This window comes from Physcomitrium patens, chromosome 3, assembly GCF_059467195.1.
Source record: "Physcomitrium patens ecotype Gransden chromosome 3, ASM5946719v1, whole genome shotgun sequence".
Lineage (NCBI taxonomy): Eukaryota > Viridiplantae > Streptophyta > Bryopsida > Funariales > Funariaceae > Physcomitrium > Physcomitrium patens.
The window spans coordinates 3776997-3804090 of record NC_143412.1 but is presented as its reverse complement, the minus strand read 5'-3'; the positions used below and the strand labels follow the sequence as shown (position 1 = coordinate 3804090).

The 27094-nt window shown below is 28.7% G+C and overlaps 2 protein-coding genes across 3 annotated transcripts; both read right to left on the bottom strand.

Annotated features, from left to right (window-relative positions):
- Positions 1-10062: 10062 nt before the first annotated feature.
- LOC112279543 (uncharacterized) lies at positions 10063-11899 on the bottom strand. Of its 2 annotated transcripts, none has more exons than XM_024514094.3 (4): positions 11503-11899; positions 10957-11202; positions 10624-10738; positions 10063-10281 (listed from the first exon to the last, which is right to left on the bottom strand). In XM_024514094.3, the coding sequence occupies exons 2-4, from the start codon at positions 11197-11199 to the stop codon at positions 10205-10207; spliced, it is 435 nt and encodes a 144-aa protein (XP_024369862.1). In that variant the 5' UTR covers positions 11200-11202; positions 11503-11899; the 3' UTR covers positions 10063-10204. The 2 variants fall into 2 exon arrangements, with proteins under 2 accessions (XP_024369862.1, XP_024369861.1); XM_024514093.3 differs by having other exon boundaries at positions 11812-11899.
- A 7382-nt stretch (positions 11900-19281) lies between these two features.
- On the bottom strand, positions 19282-20510 carry LOC112280092 (photosystem I reaction center subunit II). The gene is made up of 2 exons (XM_024515129.3): positions 20340-20510; positions 19282-19902 (listed from the first exon to the last, which is right to left on the bottom strand). Exons 1-2 carry the CDS (start codon positions 20448-20450, stop codon positions 19360-19362), a joined length of 654 nt encoding a protein of 217 aa, XP_024370897.1. The 5' UTR covers positions 20451-20510; the 3' UTR covers positions 19282-19359.
- Positions 20511-27094: the final 6584 nt, after the last annotated feature.

Below are 27094 nucleotides of genomic sequence, written 5' to 3'. Positions count from 1 at the left end.
AACCCTAAACAAACCCTAGTCAAACCCTAAAAAATCCTAATCAAATCCTAGTCAAACCCTAACTCTAAACCCTAACCAAACCCTAATCCTAAATCCTAATCAAATCATAATCCAAACCAAACGCTAATCATAGACTTGAAAATTAAATAACTAAAGATTGAACCGTCGACTCTAATTCAAAATTTGCACACTTCTTGGAGTTTAAGTTAGCAACCAGCACACAAACTTTGAAGAAAATCGCACATACCAATTAGTTGATGACCTCAAAATTCCGCTCGGATGTTGGCCGGCCTCTCCTTCTCCAATCTGATGCCAAACTTCCAGTGCCAATAACTCCTTTGTTCACCGTTCGATTGCTTTCAAATTTTACTTGCATGTAGGAAATCAAGTCTTCTACTGATAAAACCAAAAATCTCTCCAATCCAACTGGCAGATAGCTAGATATCTAAGAAAACTTACTGGTCCTCAAAACCCTAAATCCTAAGACCTTAGCCTTCAAAAACCTTCATATCTATCGATCTAGCCATTCGATTGACCTCAAATCTCTTATACACATTTATAACAAGCATACCAATAAGTCTCTAAATTTTCATCTGTAAAAATGCTACAAAAGACACGAAATCCAAACATTTGTAAACCGGTTTTATTTCTCAAAGATCTGAATTCATAGAGAACATCACTCGCTTTGAAAATCCCTCAAAAATCCAATACTGATCCAAATGATACAAAATCACCTCTCAAAAATCCTTCCACAAGTCTTCTCTCTAATTTGGCTCTTCGATCTCCCAAAGAACCCTTGAGTAGCCGTCAAAACGCAGTTTTGTGCCTCAGGGTCTGATTTCGACCCAAGTTCATAACCGGTCCTCTTCGGTATCAACTTTCGTCTTCTTGAGGTAAATTTTACTAATTTGCACTCTTAACTTCTCCCTACATATGCTTATATCCTTTATTTTTCTAATCTACCTTGTTTTGCCTTATTTATGACCTTACAAAGTAAATAGAAGCATAATTTGTAAATAGGCAGCATTAGTACCTTTAATTTTTCTATCCTTTGTCTAATATCTATTTTTCCAAGATAATTTGCTACAATATTTTTGAAGTGAGATCCACAAAACATGATATTTTCTTCACCCTTTCACTTGTTATCCGTGTTACATCACAACAACATTTACGTATTTTTTAAGCATGTTATGACTTTTGAATTGTTGAATATTTTAGATACAATAAGAATTTGGAGCTTATTTTCAAATATCTTTGGTGGCTACGAATGTAAAAGGCAATGAAAGTCTTTATTAAGCCATGTGACATTTATTTAATGTCAAAAATTTCTCATCATTAATCTTATAGACTTCTTCAACCATTGTCCACATCCAAACAATTAGTCTTTTATTTCTATAGATTTTATCATAGATCTTCAAATCTCAAGTTTATATAATTCTATATTCATAATAGCAGACCAATTTACTAAGATGGTATATTTTGTATCGTATACAAAATCTATTATAGGCAAAAAAAAAAAAAAAAAAAAAAAAAATTCTTATAAACATCTATTGCTATCATGAATTATTTAAGAATATCATATTAGATAAGATAACTCAATTTGTATCAAGATTTTGAAAAATCCTTTTTAGATTCTAAAGGTACGTATAAAATTTTCTTTGGTCTCAAATTAATGGATAAATGGAGCATGTTAATAAATTTTTGGAGGAATATTTGAGGTGTATCATCAACTATCAATAAGATGATTGCATGACTCTTTTGTCATTGACAAAGTTTATCTATAATAACATAATACACTCTTCGATTTACTAAACACCTTTTTTTTTAATTATGGTTATCATCCACAATTTGATATTTTTGACTTTTCAAGAGTTAATAATCTTGCATCAAAAGATTTGGCAAATTATTTATTAGAGACACATGCAAAAATGAAGGGAAAATTAAAAGAAATTCAAGAATAACAAAAAACATACTCAAATGCCTATTATAAGGAACAACTAAAATTCAATGTAAGTGACAAGATATAATTACTTCATCGTAATATCAAGACTACTTGTCCTTGTGATAACTTGGACTATCATAAGCTTAGACATTTTTTCTATTTGTCAATAAATCAATCTAGTTGCTTATCAATTATACCTATCAAAGTCAATGAAGATCCATTTTATATTCTATATATCTGTTTTTGAACCATACAAGCCAATGAACATACTAGGAAAAAAACAGGTGACATCTCTTTATATAGAATTGGAGAATAATGAAAAATTTGAGATGGAAGAAGTCTTAAACTAAAAACAATATTGAAATAGGTTATAATATTTATTCATTAATATGGATATAATATTAATAAATGTACATAAAAATTAACAAAGAATCTTACAAATATAGTAAAGAAAGTGGAAGCTTTTGATCAATAATATCCATAAAAACCTAAATAAAGAATAATAAATCTTTGCTATAAAAAAAACAAGATCAAGAAAAGATAATATTCTACTTTCGATCTTTGTTTGTAGCTTTTGTATATATTATGGCATTAAAGAGATGGAGAATTAACAACCAGCAAATTCAATTTAAGAGATATCATTTGCTAACTTGTTGAATGAGACATTGTGATTGTCTTAACCTTCAAGATGATGTAATCAAAATGAAGATCTTCAAGAACAACATATTCTTCCTTGAATAGATTGCAAAATATAATGTGTTTGGTATCACAAACTTGATGTTTGGTGATTTTACTAGAGGAAGGAACAATTCCTAAAAATCATTTAAATATTTTATTTGAAAGAAGTTATGAAGGCCTCAACAACAATCAAATAATATGATGGTCTTCAATCTTGATATGAGACATTATCATTGGCTAAGAGGATCTATCAACCATCTTCATAGAAAATAAATATCAAAATATGTATCAAATATAATTTGTTACATCTTAGATTATTTCAATATATGATGATTTTACCCTATAAAACTCATTTCTAGAAGGTGAAATAATATCATCAATATACTATTATAAAGATACATAATTACTCTAGTAAATACCTATTTCATTAAGATGAAATAAATAAAAGTAAATAAAAATAGATTAATTTTATAATAACTTCTAGATAAAATTAAAAGAAGATGAACCATCTATTTTATATTCAAGATTCTATTAGATTATAATAAAGACTTTTTTGTTCAATTACTAAGAATTTTGACCATGCTAAGTTTATTCACCAAACTTTGCTTATTATTTGGAATGACCTCCTAATGTAACATTGTTATTGTCCTAAGGTAGTTGATTTTTCTTTTAGAGATATTCAAAATATTGACTAACCATTTGGAGGAAGTACAATAATTTTTGGTAGAAATTTTTATCAAATATTGCGAGTAATAATAAAAAGAACTCAAGAAGAAATTGTAATAGCATCTTTTTGACATTCAACACTTTGGCTTGAAATAAAAATCCATACATTAAAAGAAAACACAAGGTTAAATTTAAGATCACTTCAAGAAAATATTGAGTTTACTAATTGGATTCTTCTTCTTTTAAGTTTATCTAGAAGATATTATAATATCTTCTAGATAAACTTAAAAAATAATACAACACATATGATAATCTTTTATATCAATTAAACTTTAGTGACCAAAGTATTGTAGATAAATGTCTTACCAGTTCTTATAGGTCAATTTGGAAAAAAACATGCATCTATATTCTTCCATTGCAGAGGCTACAATATCATCGTATACCTTTTTTGTTCAAGATTCAATTATAGAGCATATTACTTCAAATTTTCTTTTAATTATTAAATTTTTATTTTTTTTAGTAATAAATTAATTTTTATTAACTATTGCATTCTAATTATTTTGTAAAAATGGCATTGAAAAAAACTATGCAAGTATTTTGTCCAAGTCTTGCAAAAACTTATCTAGCAAGAAAAGTCCAAAATCCTTAATTTATTTTTTTGTTGGATTTCTAATTCCATATTTTCTTTTCAAACAAGCATTAAAATCATCTCAGATGCTTTTCCAAAATCTTTTCTATATGTTTAATGGATTTAGCAATTTATTTTCTAATAGCAAAATAGGAAAGAATATCTTCAATTGAAATCCAATTTGTATTCTTGATGCTTTCTTCAAACATTGTTGCCACTTTCTATCATCTTCAAGTAATATTAAAATTGCACATGTATTTTAAACTATTAAATAGAAAATTCTATGAATAGTCTTCAAATACTCAAATGATTTTGGACCTTTAATAAGAATCAACAAAAACCTCAAATAATATCTTTCTTCTATTATTGGATTTTCTAAATATAAACTTTTAATAGAAAATCTATATTTGCTTAATATTTATGCTCTTCTTGTCTTATGCCAAATAAAATGTTGTAGAAATTATTAGTATGTATGTTGTTTCTTTCACAAACATCTTTAGATACCTCTTTGTATAACAACTATCTTCCATACAAGGCACTTGAGGATTTTGCATTTGACATGGACTATATATCATGCATTATAGAATGACTTTAAATAGCTCTCAATTATTTTTTTATTTAAAAAAATTACAAAAACCATACAATCTACGTTTCCAACACATCTAATCTTGCTCTTTCTATCCAAAAAATTCAAGATATGCATATGAAATAGACCTCTCTTTTGAAACTCAATGGTATAAAGATGTGCAACAATATAACCAAAGACAACTTTCTTCTTCATATCATTTCTAGTTATATGTTTCTTAAACTCAAATACATGGGCAATCAAATTTGGCCAATTATTTGTTTGTTGTCCTTGAAGTAATTCATTATGGATTTTGGACCATATTGGATTTAATGTCATTATCATAAAAATATTAGGATGCTGATAAAATCTTATCATTGCCATAGAATCTTGAAATATTTCTATCATATGTCTTATACTTCTAATATGTGATGATAGATGTACGATCCTACATTCTAAATTATTTAATTCATATTATCCTTCTTCAAATCCAATAATTTGATAAATTACAACAACATCTACCAATCCTTGGTATGAATTAGCTTGTAGATTTTCTTAATTGTAACATAGATATCACAAACATAATTACTCAATTACTGCTTATCCATCAACCATAAATTCTTATAATAACTTTTATTCATGTAAAATTATAGAATATTTGGTAGGCATTAAAAAAAATGATAAACAAAATAATCCATTTGTATAAGGCTATTGTGTCTCCAATCCTCTCATCTAACACCTTCTTTTTCTTCAATAATATCATCACTATATTTTGCACCCTAAGACCATGATGCCATCCAAGGATTCTATATGGAAAAAATAGAATATAATGAAAGAAAAAATAAGCAAGATGAACCTCATGAATCCTTTTTGATAGTTTATTACTACATAGGCAAATAATAATGTCACAAAGTGCATTATATTCCAATCCATTTTCAAGCAATATAATAGAAATTTCTTCAAAAGTGATAGAATGATTATATTAATGTCTAATGCTTTCATTCATGAAGTGCAAAGAAACAACAAGATCTACTTCTACTACTCCTTCATTCTGTACTTGAGATAATGTTTCATGTGCTTGTCTATATAATTCAATAAGAAAATTATTTTTCTTCAAAACTTTTCTAATTTTTCACATAATTTGACTCAATAAACCACAATTACATCTCATTCTTCTATTTTATATAAATGATGCATTGTAGATATAGAATTGTATATAAGTTGGATCAATACCTTTTCCTAGTAACAACACTCCTACTAAATGATGCAACTCTCTATTTATTCTAAAACTATATAGAACATTTTTTTAAAGTACAAATTATTCAATATTTGCACCTATAGATATAAACACATATAAAGCATTTTATTGAATTTTTTTTTTTTTGAAACTCCCTTACTCTTGCATCTTAGTCTTCAAATAAATATCTCAAAAGTAAAGGTGGAGAAAGTTGAGATGATAAAAAAAAAAACTTTTCTTTGACAAAAATATTGTCCAAATAATGGCAATTCCTTTAGCAATCGGCTAAATATTCATCAAATCAATGCAGTGCATTACAACAAGGATATAAAACATTCATCTTCCCGAGATTATGTATGGCTTCAAGACTTGTAACTATTTCAGCTTTTCTTTGAGCTCTCTCATGTTTCTTATGCTATTATTGAGCAATTGCTCTCCAATGCATTTTTAAAGTTGGACCATTCACAATGGCAGAAGTTCTACTAGAAAATTAATATAAGCTAGTAAGCCTTGAAATTACACCTCCATAAAATTTTAATAAAATCTTGTTACTTAAGTATTATAGCAAAATTACATAGTACCTCTAAAATAAAAATGAATGCATACAACTTAATTAGTCAAATTATAATACTATAGTGCTTTAACAAACATATTCTACATCTATGCATTCATATTGATCATGATTATACATATTTTTACAACAACTTGCTACAACAAACAACTCAATTTTTTCAAAATGTTACATTTTATAAATCAAAATGAATAAATAAAATTTATAAATATTTAATTCTTTATTTATTAAATAAAATTGACATATATATATATATATATATTTATATATTTATATATATATGAAGTTGAATATAAAAATTATCATATAAAAGCAAGAAATAAAATTTCTACAATTAAATTTTTATTTAGCAATTCTTATTGTAGTTGACAATACTTCTAAAATTCCAATCAAACTTTGTTGCTTAAGAATTTTATTTACAATGAAGATATAATATGAAATATAATATAATAAAAGTAATATAAAAACTATTGAAACTATGAATATAATTACATAGATAAAAAAACATTAATATAAAATTATAAAATAATAAAATGACTTTATTTCTTATAAAATCTCTATATAAATCCATATTTAACAATGATATCCTAGCTTCTGTTATAGTGGAGTGAAAGATGTAAAATGCATGTGATGTAGAATCAAAAAAATTAAGTACAAAATTCTTCTACTTATGCTTCTTTTATAGAAGGCTTGAAAAAAGTTATCATTCTTCCTTTTTAATCTTCATGCCTACATTCCAAAGTACTAAAAAACAATAATTGATCAAATTTCTCTCTCAATTAGCTATGTAATTAAATTAATATTTCCATTTGACTTCTAAACAATGTTTATTTCATAGGGCTTTTGAGTAAGTTCTGGACCTACTCTCAACACTTACTTCACCATAACTCCTTGGTGCAATTTCAGATACTTAATTATTCCATTGCCCATCAATAATGGCTTCCAATAATAAATAAAAAAAAAAAAAAAAAAAAAAAATGACTTTTGTCATCATAGTCACAATGTCAAGATTGACAAAATATATATATATATACAAAGTTTGTAACAATGGAGATGATGTAGCAACAAATATTGATTCTCTATCCTTATTGTAAATCAAGTGAATTTTCAACATGCAACATGCTTGAGTTTGAAAAATAATCTTCTTAGAATAGATTAGAATAAAATTTTATTCTTATTACACAACACACGCATCATCTCTCCTTTCATAGCTTGTAACTTACATTCAATTATACATTCACCTTCAATTGTATTTAATTATATATATATATATATATATCAATGATATCATATTATTGTGGCAATCAACAACAAAAGAAGTTCATAATTTGATCTACAATGATTGAATCAAAGTTTGATTCAAACCAAAATAGTTTCAAAATGAAATTTTGCATGATTCAAGATAGTGTTTCTATTTGTATCACATGGAAGAATGTATAGTTAACAGTTGCAACAAACAACCTTCACACTTACATCAAGCTCCTTTACTTCTAGCTATATTATACTTGTTTCAAAAGTAACTGTAGACAATAGATCTTTTAGCAATTTTGATGACCTATACATTTTTTATATTATGTAAATCAAATTTAGTGATCTTCTATCCATTTGATATATGTATCTGCTAGATAACATTGTGTTGAACAAAAAACAGACAAATAAGCATGGAATTAATTGATGTAATATAATAGCTTGACATTGATGCTGTACTTCTAGAGCCTCACAAAGAGCTTCATTCAATGTAACAATACTAAGCTCGAAGGACTCCAAAAGGCAACTTAGATCAACCCCACTTGTCCAATTCTTTGGCTCTTAGTTATGAAGTTTTAGACGACCTTATTAAATGATGCTACTTCAAACAACTCCAACCACTCTTGGCTTTTCTCCAGACTCCCCTTTTAACAAAATCAAGCTCCCACTGTTGCTCCCTAATTCAACAATATGGATTTCAAATAGTTTTAGATCTTTTGAAAATCTAAAAATCTAAAAATCTACACAAATCCTTAAAAATGTATGAAAAGTAATCAACATTGGAATTTGGAGAATGTGCTCATTTACCTTACTTCAAAATCTTCAATTTGTGGCAACGATTGTTAGAGGTAGTTGTACAAGTCTGTGAAAGGATTTAAGATACATAGGTAATCATGATAAACTTTGAATCATCATTCTACTTCCTTTAAGGAAATAATATTGAAATTAATAAGTTTTAAATCTATTGATCAAAAACTAAGGCAATCAACATCCAATCATAGAAAATCTAAGCAACCAAAATCTTTGTTCTACGTAACAGATATAACAATAACTTCTTACAGACATCAAAGCTTGGTATACAAACTACAAATCTATTTGTATGTATGTATGTATAGACTATTTGGTCTTCCTTATACTCACTCAAAATTGATAAGCTTTAAATTTGCTGATCAAAAACTAAAGCAACCAAAAAAAAATGTTGAATTTGAATTCTTCAACAGCACATGCCAAGGCTTGCAACCATACTAATAATCACCCTTACAAGACCATAGTCGATTCAATAAAGATTAAGAAACTAATCCTTGTTACCTACTAAAAAAATAGACTCTCCTTTCAACTCTATTTTCAATCAACAAACTGATAATCAAATCCAATAGCAATATATTGACATAAATTATTAGGTAAACTATAACCATCACCATTTCTAAAAAAAGAGAAAAAAAAAAACTTGTACTATGGCAAGACAATTTCCAACTCTCACCTTTGATGTTGCCAAAAAAATAATAAATCAACTCATGTACACTCTTGCAAGTATATTTATGAGTTTGCAACAATTCAAAAATAATTAATAAACTCTTAGTGATCTAGGCTTTTTGCTTGATTTTTTATTGATAAAAAATTGAATTAACTCTGCACTTTTGCTTTACTTTTGACAAAATCAATAAGGCATGCAATCAATTGGAGAGTATTTGATGAAAACCAAGAGGGATGCATGTAATGAATGAAAGCTACTACTTATCTCCTTAAGTGATCTTAATATATATATATATAATGGTTAATGCATATTTTGTTTAGTTTAATTTAATACTATTATAATTAGTATTATAATAATTATAATAGTAACAATAATACCATATATACATCTACATATATTTATATACATATATATATATATATATATATATATTTATGTCACAATTCAAACTATTTGATTGAAAAAAATTGATTGAAATACAAGTAAATAAATAAATAAAATTAAAAAAAAATTAAAATATATGTCAAATGGGTGGTAAATTGTGGTGACAAAAATAAAATCTATGGTGGTATTTGTAGTACCATATATATAAATATATATATATATATATATACATCAACCTACTTTAACATATATAATTTTTTTTGCAAACCATTATCAAGATCACAACAATCATCTTCATATATATTTACAATTTGATTTGACATATATTTTGTGAAATCTCCAAGGCTATCATATATTAAAAATAAATCTCAATTTTCTCAAATATCAGCTAACATTTCACAACTTGCACTCTTAAGGTCTATTGTCCACTTGCAAAATTACCGATATTTCAAATGAAAATGGTAAAGAAAAACGTAACCTAAACAGGCTACTACAATTGAAAATGTTATTGACAAACACAAGTCAAACCATTAAATCTACTCCAATCCGAAGCTTACCTCAATTTTCCACCAAAAATTCATGTACACTGAAATGACAAATCTTCATTATAACATGACGTAATTTAGATTCATATACGAGACTAAACACGCAAGGGACAAAAATTGAATCTTACGTCGCAAAAGTAAATAACACTCATATTGACAATGCAATTGGTACAAACCGGTAGCATCATAAAATACATCCTTATGGATCCGCTGACAAATCCCCAATATTGCCTAGTCTTGCTGCAGTGTTGAATCATAAAATATCTCTAGTCCTTCACCTTTCTGCGACCCTCTTCCAGTCCAAGACCCATGGATTTCCTCGCAATTTCAATTCCTTTGGAATCTGCACATTAATGTGAACAAACGAACACACTTGTTATGCCAACTCCAGATACATTCTACTCACGAAATTGAATTGACATTGACATATTTCAAGGCCTTGCGACATATTGTAAAAGGATAACGAGAGAGGATCATTGATTGCATGTATCCTTGGACATCTTTCACTATTTGGCACAATCTAGAGGGCTCTCACCAGAATGAGCTCAAAGAGGTAAGACCGAAAGTCTCATCACTCTCATAAAAACTGGCGAGGCAACACAAAGAAACTACCGGATCTACGGCACGGCTCTGCCTGACAAGCACTGACAGTCACCACTGTCCATCTTCGGTGAGAAACACTTACCAAAGAACTGCGTGAAGATGCGTGTGAAGAAGCCGACATTTCGTGCGATATTGCCAGCTATATGAGGTGGTAAAGGCTGAAGAAGAGTGTCGAGACTCAAAGCCCTCCTCACGAACTGCAATGTCATCAAAAACAAAATTGCTTCATTTAGACACGAATAATTTATGTCCATGCTTCTAGCGAGAACCCCATACCTCTTGTTCATCTACCTCAAATTTACGGTTCTACTAAATGGGACGTGCGTAAAAGATTTAAAGCAACAAAAAAACATTGAACCTAAAAGCCGCAAATGAACAGCAATTTTGTGAGTGGAAGCAACAGACAGTCTGATACCTGAAAGTTTCTCCGAAAAGCAAGTGTGAGGTCTTCATCAAATTCAAACATGTTTGGTTTCGGCTCGTCGAGCGTGGGTAAACCACCCCGCTTACCCGCCGGTGGCGCATACATAGTCGACCCCTTACCAGGCTCCCTCACGGCCTTCATTTTCAGGTCGTCGAACTTCTCTTTCTTTGGTGCAGGCTGCCTCCACGGTGGAACATAGCCATCCTTCTCCTTGGTTACGCTACCACGTGCCATCCTCTGTAATCCAATACTACTATTAATCTCAACACTCTCATGCAAACAGGCTTGGACCAATTGCCCTATCTCTTAACAGAGAGCTGTCAAACTCAAGTCGAATCAGCACAGCAGGCTACAATCCTTCACTCAAACCTAATTCTATCGAACAAGTAGCGAATTCTCATCAGAAGTTCCGGGATCCACAATTTCCAAAATATTTGGGCTCGTTCCAATAATAAAAATCGTTGTTACCCGTGCTCTTCATGCAGGATTTTGACCAATTTCTATGATATAGATAAGAAAAATGGAGAGAATACTCACTCCCAACAAGGAATCTGGAACCGAGCAAACGAATTCCAGACCAGCGAAGTCACGATCTCTCAAGGAGTTTGTCTATCGACAAGAACCTCAACTAGTGAAATCTCTACGCTTCAATGAAAACCGAAAACCCCAAAACCCCAAAGCATAGACAAAAACCCTTTGTTCCCATCACCACAAGCGACGCCCTAATGACAATGCATCAAACCAATCCCAAGGACTCCAGAATCAACAGAAAACCCTCAAATAAAAACCCATTGCACCCATTCCCCTCGCGTTGGCGAACGTCTCATCACAATCCTCCAATCTCACCTAGTCCGCAGGCTTGATTTCGGGCAGTTCCAGAGTCCTAATTCCTCAAATCACGAGAGAAAAATGTTGCTCAGTGAGCTCAGGCGAGGAGAGACCAGTCTGCGCACAGATAGAGAGCTAGAGGATAAGCAATCCCTGGGAACGTGCGTATTGAACACGGTTACCGAGATTGTAACAAGACTCTTTAAACCTCGGGAACGTCGCGTTCTAATCGGAATGTGCAGCCCTAGAAATGAGCGAAGGCAGATTCTGCAGTCATTCATTTACATTGAATATATATATATATATATATATATATACATATACATATATTAGTAGAAACCCTAAAGAAAAAAACACATTGAGTCAAAAATTGAAAAAGAAATTAACTACTCAAGAAATGTTGACAAAGAAGGATAAAAAGAAATATATATATATATATATATATATATAGATATGTATGCATAACAATATAACCATTTATGTTTCTTTAATATTATTGGCAAATCCAATTCTTATTTATTATAACAACTCAAATAGTTAAGTGAAAAGAATTTCAAAACAAACTATATTTGCAGTGGTGTTTTCATCTTCATTATCTTCAAGATATAGGATCTTAATCATAATAGACTTATCTTTATAACTTGATCAATTAGTTTCATAATGATTAAGTGTGATTTATTACAAAGTTCTTGACGTGGAGCAATGCTTCGCAAAAATATCATTGGACACCAAACCTTTAGATCCATGTTAAATAGTGGCAATTGAGATAAATTAAGCTATTCAAATATTCACATAGATAACAATTGCCATCATTGGCACTATCTTCCATAATTGCTATATCTATGCTAAGATAAGCATACAAAATTCTAAGTAATTTCTCTATATTATGCATATTTAGATCATTAATATTATAATTTTATGCAAATAAGATTGATTTTTCAATAAAATATTCATCTTTAAGTGTTCTATTCTCATTCAATTTCAAAACAATAACTTGAATCAAATCATTTGATATTGGACCTACTTTCATATGTTTTGGAAGAATCATTATACTTCTCAATGAATCTATAAATTTTTTTTTATCTATTCCCAATTTATAAATAGAAACTACTCTTAGATGTATTAACATAATCATTGTATTATGAAAAAACTCTCAAAAATAACAAACATGTATAATACATACCTTCAAGAGCTCTTCAACAAATAATTGATTTTCATTAGATTTATCTTCCAAATGTATATTTTTGGTCAACTTATATACTTTAATATAAGACTTAAACTTTTATCATTACAAAGAAGCATCAACAATCTCTTTTCTTGAGCCTTTAATAACAACATAAAGCATTTGTCAAAAATCTCTGATAAAAAGAATAATAATTTTTCCAAATAACTTGTTAATGTCATTTATGTCTTAGAGAGTTCTATCAATTATCTCTGCTCAATGACAATGCTACATTGGTACTTCATCTTTGATAATAAGAACCATTCTTTTACCACATTTATATATGATACGTCCTTTGTAATATTGCAAAATAAATCCTTATTGTAATCGAGCAAAATTTTAAATATAATCTATACATCCCATCCATTACTTAGAAGTTGTGCAACAATTCTAGAAGAAGCAATGCACAAAAGAATATTTCTATCACTTTGGAATTTTATTAATTCGATATTAGAAACAAATATTTTTTTACTTCTTGTCAATCCTTCTATAAAATATTGCTTTCAAAGATTGTTATCTATTAAAGCAAGGATGTCCAAATATATGGTTCATCATTCAATTTAGCACATATTATTCTATTATTTGTTTAGTTAATTAGAATTTCATGCCATATGCTTTGTAAGTATTAAATTTGTACCATTCTCAATCCAATTCATTTTCTACTGCAACATTGTTAAAAAATCAACAAATGTTTTGCTTTCTTGAAGAATTTTATTAAAAAACAAAAGTAGCCTATAATCTAATATCTATCTTTTTTTGGCCTCTTGATTCCATAATCTTATCTCAATTGGTAATCCACATCATCACAAAAACTTTCTTTAAACTTGTTTCATAACTTTTCTAAATGTAAAGGTGAATATTTTAGAAAAATGGCAGTAAAAAATATTCCTAACTGATTTTTTATTTTTATTAGAGAAGCTTCTTCCAAATATTAATTTTATTATTTAATATTTATATTTTTAAACATAAAATTTTAAATTTTAATTAAATAATTCTATTTAAATTCATAAATCTCCAAATAATAGTGGTCTATGCACAATTGTTAAAAGAAGCCAAAGATAGAATCTATTTCTTGTAGTAGAATCAAAAAAATATAACCTTTCAATTAAAGATCAATATTATCTTATTGTCTACTTTTTTGAGGTCTTATTCCATACAAAATATTCTAGGAACTCTTTATACTTATATTATATGACAATCTCTATAAATTCATACATTTCAAAAAATACCATCAAAGTTTTTTTTTTTTTTTTTTTTTTTTTTTGCTCTCCATGATCCAACTTTAGTTGCATCATTATTTAGATCAAAAATTACTTGAAGTACTTCAAGAAGATGCAATGCCAATTGAACCTTATTTAGAACTTCTTCATGCATTTTCATTTGAAACAAATATCATGTTATTTCTAAAGTTCTAATATATTATGCATTAACATATATTGCTTGACCTTACCCTCGTCATTTTTAATTTCCATGTTTTATAATCATGCCTTTTATATATGAACTTGTGAATATATTTTAAAATAAAATAGAATCACAAATCACAATATTGTTGTGGCATTTATACTTTCTACTAAAAATAAGATTGTGAGAAACATCTCAATTGTCTAAATTATCATTGTCAAAGTTGAAAGTTCTTCTATCATTCTTTCTATATTATTAAGAGTTGTCTATAAACTAAAATAACAAAAAAACTTTATATGTCTTCATTAGCCACAAAATGCATAAACATTATAAATTAAATGCATTCTTATTATCTAAAACTTATTTGTAATTGAGCATCATATAACCTTGTGGTGAAATATTTAATTGACCAATCTACTATAGCTTCTAAAATAATATAAAACTCTTAGATAATCACATATATAGCAAAATAAATCAAGGTTAAAAACTACACACATTGCACAAGCTTACTTCATGCAAGATAGGAAGAATTTAAAGAAAGAAGAGAAGTCTATAAAGACCTACCTATACTTGATAATCTACAAGTTTGATATGAATAGTTGTTACCTTGTCCCTTACAACTATGATATTGTTCACATTTTATTTACAATCAACAAATAAAGACTATTAGAAGATGTATTCTTAATTATTCATATCATCTTCAAACTAAATACATTAATAGAATTGTAAAAATTTGTAAAAAATTAAGTCAATGTATGTTGATAAGATGAAAAGAAGAATTCACATGCTTTTGCCAAATTATAAAAAATTTTAGCTTTTTCTAGCAAATTTGTAGCATCTTTACACTTGCTATCAAAATTTACTCAACTCTTTGGTTTTTTTTTTCCACTATTTCCTTGCCACCAAGTTCTCTCTCATTCTAAGAAGTACTTTCTCTATTTAGTACTAATACATATCTTCAACACACCTATTAGCTAATCATGAAATCAAAATATATATATATATATATATATATATATATATATATATTTATTATCTTATAATTTGAAATAACAAAATATATGTAAATCCTCATACGCCTCTCTGCTCTACAACATGAAACATAACACCAACAACCCCATTATCAATAGTTGCAAGCATTCAAATATCAAACTCTTCTTCCATCTTATTGTCCATGAAATGAGTGAGAGTCAATGTATTGTGGCATGAAAGTCAATGTATTGTGGCATGAAAGGAGCAAAATAATAAATAAGATTAAAATAAGTAAGATTCCCTCCAAAAGTAACTAGAATCTTCTTCAAACATTTGACCATGAAGCATAATATATTAAAATAAAAGAAAAAAATTAAAGTATCTTCTCTATAGAAATTTTTTAGTTATAATAAATTGCTAAAATGTAAATTCAAGACTGCCAAAAATATAAATTAGTTATTTTTTCTAAAAAAAATATGGCTAAAGTAGGATAATATGTATTGCCTTATTTAACTTTGATACTTGATTATATGCCAAGATTTTGAAAATGTAATAATTAAAAAAATTAATAAAAAAAAATAAAAAAACACAAATTAAGTTCATTGTTGATTATTCAAATATTAGCAAGACATCTATCAAGTTAATCAGTTCAAGTAGAAAATTGAAACAAAAAATTCCATAAAAATTTTGAATAAATAACCTTGGAACAAATAGAGTGATGTTGTAGGCCTATATTTTATAGAATCTATGCTAAATACTTAAGTACTTAAATTTTTTATTAAACTTATAGTAATCCTAGCAATGTTTTTATCTAAAGAGACCTATTCAATATCTCTTATAATTTTTTTTCACTCACTTATAAAAGCAATAGATATTATTTGATCTATAACAATTGTTTTTTTATCAAACATCATAAAAGAATGATGAAATATAAGATAAATTTCATCAAGAGTTGATTTAATCATTACTTAGATCTAACAAATCAAAACAACCAATTTTCTAAAATATTGGTAATTATAAATTATTAGAATCTTTAAAAATTTACAAAAAAATACAAAAGTTATTCTTAAAGTTTTAGCCTCTTTTAACATAACAAATGCAATGTATAATAACTTTTTATTTTTACAAAACCATAGATAAATAATTATTATAATGAAAAACTACTACTAAATTCTCTTAATATTCTAAGACTTGAATTTTTATCTTTAAAGGTGCAAAATAGTTAGATAATTTCATGCAGATTTATTTTTTGATGGATTGCATAAGATTAATTTTATATCTAAAATTCTATGTGACTTGCTAAATTGTCATTTTTCTATCAGAAAATTCTTAAATCCAAATGATTTTTGTAATGATCATCTACAATTAAAGATTAAGTACCAACAAATAATGAGAAAAATTCTATGCATGGCTGTAATTGTGAAGTCATAATTTTTGGACATCCCAAGAATTATGTCTTAAGACACATGGTCCATCTAACCAAATGCACATACATCAATATTTTAAAGAAAAAAAACACATTAGGTACATTCTTCAATAGTGTATTAATGAAGAAGTATGAGAGCTACTAATGACATAGAACATAACAACTATAGTTTCAAGATTTGATTACCAAATTCTTAGAAAAGTTGATAAAGTAAAGATCCACTAGTCTAGAAGAATTACAATAATCACAATAATTATGACAAACATTCTTATTTTTAATCTTAAGCTTAGATGATGTAATTCTTGGACAATATTAGAACTTATTAGATAAAAGGCAACTCTCTCAATTAGTTTGGATGAAATAAAAGTGTAAAATTTTCTAAAAAATTCCACAATACTATAGCTTTTAAGAATTTAGAGTTCACATCTAAAAAAAATGCATTTCATTATGTAGTAGTAGCAATTTTCTTATGTAGGTCCACACTTATATTTTTAATATGAATCCTTACAATAAGCAAACTTCATAATAAGAAGTATTGAGTCCATTGAAAAGATTATATATAGAACAAGACCCATCAATAATATTGTAAAAATATTAAAAAATCCAAAAAAAATGCAACCGAAAATAATTTTTCTCATTTAAATAAATTTTAAAAAAATAAAAATAAAAATAAAAATAAATGTTCCATAGAAACCACAAATCAAGAAAAATAAATTATTGAACTAATTAAGGTAGATTGCACTTCCATAGAACTTTGTTGTGTACAAAAGGATTCTCTTCCAAATGTTGTATTACTAAATTAACAAATAACAAGAAAAATAATATAGAACTTTATATATCTTCATTAGACAAAAAATACATAGATATAATAGAGCACTACAAAATTGAACTATATTACAAATCTATTTTATAAGTGCATTCATCTGCTTACTTGTAGTTTCTAATTCTTATACATCCTCGACATTTGAACTCTTGGTGCACTACATATCACTGTAACAAAAAGAAGATTTCAATATGATCACAATCAGCAAATACAATTGTGATTATTTGACTTGAACATAATACACTTGGATCTAAAATTAATCTTACTTTGATTTTACCTAAAAAATATGGTGTCTAGCACTAAAAAAGTAAGACATGATTCTTTGCAAGGTGCAAGTAGTAAATTTTGAAATAATCTGTAAGCCAACCTTAATTGCGTCTAATTTGAGTTTCTTCCTAAGTTTCATTAGAAGTAGGAAAACTCAACCAATTCAACACACACACACACAGATTCAAGAGAAAGTGACATTGAATGTGCTTTATGCAACCAATAGTTCTAAGGCATAGAAGCAGTTAGTAGAAGTCATCAGGGTCCCAACCACTTTGCATTTTTGTGCTCTTCGCATTTTTGTGCCCTTCAGTTTTCTACATTTCTCACTTTTTCTTTTTTTTTTTTTTTTTTTAAATATACGGCAAATCAAAATGCTTCATTGTCTCATTTTGTTATATCCAAACTATCATATATAATAGATACATTGCAATGAAATTATTTCAAACCAAATAACCATATAAAATTGTCAATTTGTTTCAAAATAGTGTAAAATCAAGAACAGGAACAGATGAGACTATGAAATTGGATAGGTCATTGAAAATTGATTTAGATCAAGTAGAATATGTGAATGAGTGCACACAGTTCAAGTATATTTGTGTTCAATGGCTTCCGGTAACCACATAGCAACTCCCGTATTGTTAAGTGATTATTTTTGTAAATGACAGATTCCTGTTTAGCTGTCAGTTGTGTCCACAATCAACCAAAAAAATACTGCCATTCCTACAAGCATACTGTAAAACTCTTCCTCTCACACGTCGGAATCCGTTGATAGTAGTTCAAGATTGTGACAAAGAAACGTTTGACGAATAAAATAATCTTTCTATAGATCCGACGATCTTACCGTGCACATGCTGCTTACATTCACCTGCCTGGCTAACTGATCACGTGGTATACGATGTTAGTCATAAACGGAGAGCTGCATCAACATACATTCTGCAGATAATAAGACGCAGCTCGAACGTCTGGGGAATAGGATAAATTTGCAGGTATTATAGGTGTAAATTATCATCAACGTACTGAGGGGTGCAACAATATTCATTTTCTTCGACATAGCTAGTACAATTAAGTCCTTCAACACACTATTCCCTTCATTAGTGAAAAAACTATGTCCGAAATGTGTAATAGGATTCTTCGTTAAGATGGCCACCCACAGAACAAAGACAGTCAGTCAGAGGTGTGAGTGGAAGAGTTTTATGGCACCGAAGACCTCGACGCCATAGAGAATAAGACCATGTCGGGACGCATCCCACACAGGGGGACGACGTCGATTGGTACTAAACGACATGCCCAGGTAGAGGAGAGATGATCGACCATGGAGTGTGAGAGATACGCCGGTGACTCACAACGGACGAGGCATCAACCAAGCGGACGAAGTTCAGCAGAACGAGTTGGAATACACTTGCAAATAGATTACATTCATTAGGCAGCTATACAATATCGGGTCTACGTCGTCTACAAGTCGTAAGCTTGCTTTTGCGCAAACTTGAGCTCTGCAGGGTTGGCATTCTTTCCAATGCTCCTATTGTTCACCCCGACGGGGGATCGTCCAGCATTCACCTTCTCCGGGTAGACACCGTCCTTGGGGTGCAGATACTGGACCTCACCGTTAGGGAACACACGGTAGAATTGGTACTGGATTTTGAACTTGGTGCGCAGCCTAGCCCCGAGTGCGAGACACTGCTCCTTCCTGGCCAGCTTCAGTAGGTTGGGTCCCGACCTCATGATGGCTGCGCCACCGGTGGGCATCTCGAAGATTTGCTCCTTGGGTGATTCCCAGGTAATGACGTAGAACTCTTCAACTTGGGCCTTGCGCAACAGACCACCAGTGCTTCCACCGAAGATGGGCGCCGGGGTGTCGGCGTTCAGAGTTGGTGGAGTGAACCCCTTGGGAGCCTCCTTCGCGTCGGGCTTCTGATCGGCGACGCCGTCTGGGGCAGCTCCTGCTTGGGCCATGACCAGGCGGGAACCATTGCAGGCGGCAGCGAACTTTTGACCCTGCATGGACGGACATTTCATGGTTCATCAGCTGCAATTCCGATGGTGGTGCATAAAAGCTGACGGCACCTTCTTCAACAAATTTTACAGAAATATCCGAGGCATCGGAACGAACTGTAACCAAACGAAATGTGAATGACACACAAATCCCGTTGGTTTCAAAATCCGTAGAATATCGTTCGATTGGTGCTGATGGAGAGCGCTATTCGGACTACAAATGCAAATTTGCTCACAATCTAGGGAACATTATGATCTATTCAGCTGGTTCAGTCTCCAAGTCTTAATAGAACTAACTCCATCGCTTGCTTGCGACGAATCTCAGCGGCGACCCTAAACGGCGACCCGCTTCAAAGTGTAAGCCATAATTTCGGTGCCCTGCCGTGAGAAAAAAGAAGGACAGAGTAAGTTTGTACATGCGAGGGAATAGGGGATTGTACCTGAAAAGCAGACACCTTAAGGGAGCCATTGACACGGAGCTGAGAGGCAGCCACCGAGGAAGGGGCAGCGATGGCCAAAGTAGTAGCTGCGGTGGAGGCGAAGGCCGCCATAGCTGCGAAGCTCGGTACTCACAACCCGCAGAACACCGAGGGAAAGTAGAGAGGGGCTGTTGTAGAATTTCCAAACACACAATTGATTGCTGCAACCCAGATGGATATGAACCCTCGAGAGAGAAGATCAACTTGTCAATATTGCCAATCTGCCTGCGGGAACGGCAACTGAGAGATTTCGGCAAGGGCTGATTGAATGTGGGGAGCTCGTGGGGATAGGATGGGCGAGGATAAGGCAGATATCTCCAGAGCCACCAGGCGAGACTGCGGCCCCTCATTGGCCCTCTTCCACGACCCGGGCTCTATTGGTTTATTTTTGCTTCCGTTCCAGCGGGGATGGGTCCTTTCCACCGTGACAACCGAGTAACTGGGTGTGGCGGGGAATTTATGTCGGATTTGCCGAGAGATCAAGTGAAGAAGCATTTTTCCAGTGACCCATAAATTGCTGTGAGCATTGAGCGAATCGGACGCCACGGTGCGAGTGTGCGGCAGCGGCGGCTTCCCCATTCGAAAATTTTGTTGGCCCGCCTCGGAAATGTCGACCCAGCCACTTTTCATCCGTTCGTAGCCATCCATTGCAACATTCATCTTCACTCATTCCCACCTTCAATTCATTCGTCTTCTCACATTTTCATCCGCTCCCTTGTGAGCATTTGATGCATGTTTGGCATATTCTTTGCTGCGTTTCTTCCCTTTTTTTATTTTCCTTTCTTTTCTTTTTGAAACTTTAAATATTTTAAATCATTAACTTAAGGTTTTTCAGCTATCCCGGGGGGGGAGAGTTCTTTATTTTTTCCTTTATTTATTTATTTTTTTTTTTTTTGGAGATGGAGAAATAAAGTTCTGATGTGTTTCAAAAAAAAAATCAAAAAAAAATCAAATCAAATCAAATTAAATGAATTGCCATAGCAGTTGAATTGATATAAATTAACAAAGCAATTGTTTGTATTTGATCACTAAACCAAGACATAGACTTGAGCAAAACCGTCCATTTCCATCACAAAAAACCACACTGTTCATCTTTGTAAAGTTTGCTAATCATTGGTGGGCTTAGAATAGACTTGGCATCTTTCTACATGAAGAATAGTTGATTTGTGGTTTGTGCAAGGATGGTTGAGATAAGGTCTATGGGTTGGTTCACAAGTATAACATGGTGTAAGGTATTTCAACATTAAGACTAATTTAAATCATAAATGATTAGTATCTCTCCTTAGAATTGGATTTCTTAGGTTCATGGAGAGTGGTTATATTTTCTTAGGTCGTGAATTTGTGTGTTACTATATGTTTTTTGGATTAGAAATTTTATGAAAAACATGAAGTAATATGTAACAAGTTCTCAAACAAATATTTCTTTCACAATACTTATTACTCTACCTACAAGTTACTTTTGCAAGGAGTCCACATATGGTTGTGGAAAAATAGTTATCCAATCAATACTTTGTTATTAGATAGATAGAAAAATTAAATTGCTCTTTGTACCTATGCATTATAATAAATCCTATTTTCTTAATTTTATCTAATTGTTTATAAATGATTTGGTATTTTAATTTTGATTTTCTTTTGAAAACAAATCTCTAGTTTTTTTAAAATATACTCTCCCTACCATTATTTTAGAAACTTCGATCAATCAATTGGCTATCATTGAGTCGTTTACAAAATCCAAAGCAGCTACCAAATATCCATGTATATATAAATACACGTATGGATGATGCACAAGTGAAATAAAAAAAATAGAGGGTGACTTGGGTACCTATTTTACAAAATTATCCAAATAATTTATATATAAAGTTTTATTTATTAGTTGTAACATTTATTTTTATTTTATTTGTAAAAAATAAATTTAGTAACAATGATGGATTCTTTAAAACTAGTTTATATCAATGTTTATTGCAAGAAGAAAAGAAAAAGAAGAAGATAAATAAATAAATAAATAAATAAATAAATAACCAATCAGATTGACTGCCACAGTTACAAACAATACCAACAAAGTGATCATCCAATTTTAATAAACATTCATTATCATCATGCATCAATCAAACATTTAATTTTGACCAATTTGGTTTTTTCAAATTAAAAAAGAGAGTTTTACTACTAAAGATACATTTGAATAAAAACTGAAAAGTGTTGAAGTATTTAAACTTATAATGCATTATAATTTCCAAATTGTAAAAAACGTATGAAGATGATTTAATAAATATATATATATATATATATATATATATATAAATCTGTTGTGTATAATAAATTAATATAATTATTTTTGTAAACTTAAATTATATATATATAGATATATATATATATATATATATGTGTGTGTGTGTGTGTGTGTATGTATGTATATTAGTACAATTGTATTAATGTATTCATAAACATACTATACCGACATTGATTTTATAATTTATCACCATATACTAAGATAGAAATTACATATCAAATTTGTATTCCATATGGTAAGTATACATATATTTATTTAATTTCTAAGAAAATATAAAGATATTAAATTATACACACAAAAAATAGTATTATAATTATGGTCACATTAATCATATGTAATTTGTATTCAATACATCAAAATCAAAGAGCATTGTTCAGTGAGATTGGAATATATTTTTAATATAAGTTTATCATTTATACTTCAAAGCATAAAAATTATAAATATGAATTTATATGTTTTTTTTCTTAAAGCAATTTTTTATTTTCAAGATTAATATTTTAAAATAATATCTAGTTGTAATAGGTAGCCATATTCACTAATATATTTACTTAGAAAAGTAAAACTTAATGGAAGTAAATATAAGTAGCTTAAATTGCTGATGTATTTTTAGGAAGCTTTTTAGAAGTTATATAGACTTTACATGTGTTCATAAGTGATTAATAAGTAGACAATTTGCAAATAAATTAGTCTCATTTTACACATTTGGCTACTTATATAACTAATTGGTCATGTGATGCACATATTTAAAACTTCTCTTAAATATTAGATACATGTCTTGCAAGTTAAATACATGTCATATGGCCTATAGTATATTGATACATAGTTCTTTAGTAAATATTGTATGTGGAGGTAAGAGTGAGACCTTCCTCACTCTTAGCAATGCTTGTATTTTATCTTGTTTCAAGACTTTTTTATACTTTTGCATTTGAGAAAAACATTCTCATTTCAATCTTATATTATTTTTTTAATTTTATTATTATTATTTTTTTAAGTGATAAAAAAGTTTCTTGTCATTTATTTATTTATTTATTTATTTTGTGGATCATGCCTTTGATGTTAGAAATATATTTTTTTAAATGAATAAATAAAAAATAGTATTATAATATTATATATTAATTCTTAGAGTTATTTGTAATTATCAAATCTTTATTAATTTTTAGGAATTATAACAACAAGACAAAGATTATTCTAAAAACATTAATATATCATAATAGTATTTAAAATTTTTGTGAAGTGTTAAAGCTTGAGGTTGGATTAAAGTAGTGAATGTTTATTTGTGTTGTACATTAGAAATACAAATATATATTATTTTAAATCATAAATTTTATATTTGTGCAGTTTATTTATATATAAATTAATTAAATTTTATTTCGCTTATTTTAGAATTATAAAAAAGAATATTTATAATTCTATAAAAAAAGAAATATTTCCAATATTCACCTTAAATTGTTTGAGTAACAACTTCTAAACATTTTAATATTACAATGGTGTATCATTAATTTTTTATTATTTTTATTTTTTTATATTAACACATGCATGTGAGTTCTTTCATTTGAATACAATAAATACTTTATTGTTGCATATTTAATATAATCTTAAAACTGAATTATATTAGGCATCTTCTAGATCAACAATTTATCCATTATTAATTTTGTTGTTTAACTTCATTATGTGTGTCTTCACTTGATATTATTTCTAACATAAATCTAAAACAAGTTTTGTACATATCTATGCATAAGATTAAAATTATATATATATATATATATATATATATAACTACTGTTTTTTCAAATCTTGAATTTAAAAAATATCATTTTTATTCAGTATTACTTTACAAGCCATTTTTATCTTACTTACAAGAGAATATTATTGAGTATTATTTTTTGTTAAAATTTATTGCTATTCATTGCACAATAGACCAATTCAATCAAGATGCATGTTAAACTAGACAAACTTGCATTCTTTAGTCTCAAATCAAAAGCATGGTTGTTAACAGATATTAAAATTTTGTTATTCTTATTCTAAATTAATTTAAAATAGTAGAAAAACTAATATTTACATTATTTAATCCTCTAATTCTCTATAAAGTATTACATTTACTTCAAATAATTGAAAATTAATTTTTATATATATATATATATATCAAAAACTTATGAATTTATTTTTTTTCTAATTGCACAAGCTCTTATTAATATGCATCTATGCAAAATAACACTTAATTTGTTCTTTTGTATTCAAATATATATATATATATATATATATTTTTTTTCTATCTAAGCATCTACCTTAGATTTTGTTTATAACTTTGTACAACATAAAATAGTTGAATATATGTTATTTCCTAAAAAATATAAACATGCCTTAAAAATAATTTTTATCACTAGATATATATATATATATTATTGATGTTTGATGAGAATATTATTTATTGAATGAGTCATCTTATTTTGTCATTTTCTAACAAATTCCTTTGTAATTTGGATGTCAATTTAACAATTTTCATCATTATCTTTTCTTCTATTTAAAAACATTATATGTATTACTTAAAAATTGTCTTTTGTTTAAAGAACTTGAATTGGAAATTTATGTGATATAAGAAGATTAAAATATTATCTGTCATAACTTTGTAAAAAAATAAAAAAAAAATGAAAACAACAAGAACAACAACAACACCAATTACAAAAACAAAAACAGAATATTATATAAACTTTTTTTACTTTCTTGTCCTTGTCTTGCTTTTAGTTGTATATAAAAAATTTGACTACAAAAGTAAAAAGAAATATGATTTTCTTGCAAAAATTGGGTATAAATTTCTTGCAAAACTTTTTTACTTATGTGCAGTATATACACACATACACACACACACACACACACACATATATATATATATATATATATTTATTTTATTCTAATAATCAAAATATATCAACTTTACATTTTTTTTCTTGTTGTTTGGATAAAATTTAGATCATTTTTATGACATGTATTGTTGTCAAATTTGATTCTTTAAGAAATAAAAGCATATAATTTATTATTTTGTATAATTTGTTATTATTTTTTATTTATTTTTTTTATATTTTTAAAAAATTTATGGTGTTTATTTGTTTTATTATATTTTAATTTTTGAATATCCATCTATATCAAGGATTGAAATTTATCTATTTTATTCAATTCATTAAAACAATATTTATGTTCTATAAATTAAGAAAATGTTAAAATGATTTATCTATTGAATAAATCAACCCTCCTTGTTGTAACCATCATTAGAAAAATGGATCATCTCTAGAAACCATCATTACAATCATATCTCTTATCCCAACCTCCCTTGTTTTAAGCCTTTACTCACTCTCCTCCAACCTTCTTCATCTTGACTTCCTTATTCCTCTTTCTTTGTTCTCATCTCTCATTCTTATTCCTTCATTCTCCTCTATTTCCTATGATAGGATGGATTAATTTAGTAAATAGGTCGATTGTTTTTTAAAATTTCTAAATTTTTTATTTAATTTTAAAAAATGGTATTATAATTTTAAAATTATTTGTTGTATAAAATACAAATCCAAAGCATGTAGAGGATAATTACTGTTATCAAAGAGATTACTCAAAACTAATAGTGCTTAACAAAAATATTACCAAACATTGTGTTTCAAAAATTTATATTAATATAGAATTTTATAATTATCTTTAAAATGATATCTCTAAATTACACAATATAAAAAGTACACACACTTGGAATTATGTTGTTGGATTCAATTGATGTATGAATGGCCTTCAATATGTTTTCATTAGTGCCACATGTCAGACTAAGAAGAAATATTTGTCCTTTAAAAAGAAATAAGGTTTTACGAAATGGTCATTAGAAAATAATTATTATTATTGTTAAAATAAAATCGTTTAAAATTTATTAATAATATTTGAAATCATATTTGATTATGTTATATAAACCCACCAAATGTTAATTTTTAGTTAAATAACTTCATTTAATCTTCTTGTAGACATATACAATCACTACATATACAAACACTACATTGTTTTTTTCTAGGAATAAGTTGAGCTAACAACATAATAAGAAACAAAGTAGAATCATATAAAATAACTTCACCAATACAAACACCCTATGCCAAGCACTAGAGCTTGGCAAAGTATGATATGTCATAGCTTTGAGTTGTAAAGCCAACAAAGTTTTCTGTAAGGATTATTTTTAACAAACTTACAACTTCTATTTTTCATTATCCATTTTATGTAGCTTGTAATTTGTATTTGAAGTCCAAATTTAGCAAATACATGACAATCTTTGCATTTATATGGTACTCAAAAAGGATTACCATTGTCAAGCAATGTAAAAATGTTGTGATAAAGTTTTGTAAAGGGAACATGTTAGATTTACGTGTTCTAGCAATAGTTTTCTTATATTCATTTATAAGACCCTCTT

Bases quoted from the DNA above. Each gene is read 5' to 3' on its own strand.
- LOC112279543 (XM_024514094.3), bottom strand. From the start codon at position 11,199: ATGGCACGTGGTAGCGTAACCAAGGAGAAGGATGGCTATGTTCCACCG. The intron at 10,739-10,956 runs GTATCAGACTGT...ATGACATTGCAG, and splicing joins CTTTTCGGAGAAACTTTCAG to TTCGTGAGGAGGGCTTTGAG. The intron at 10,282-10,623 runs GTAAGTGTTTCT...ATTAATGTGCAG, and splicing joins CATCTTCACGCAGTTCTTTG to ATTCCAAAGGAATTGAAATT.
- LOC112280092 (XM_024515129.3), bottom strand. From the start codon at position 20,450: ATGGCGGCCTTCGCCTCCACCGCAGCTACTACTTTGGCCATCGCTGCC. The intron at 19,903-20,339 runs GTACAATCCCCT...CCGTCCATGCAG, and splicing joins TTAAGGTGTCTGCTTTTCAG to GGTCAAAAGTTCGCTGCCGC.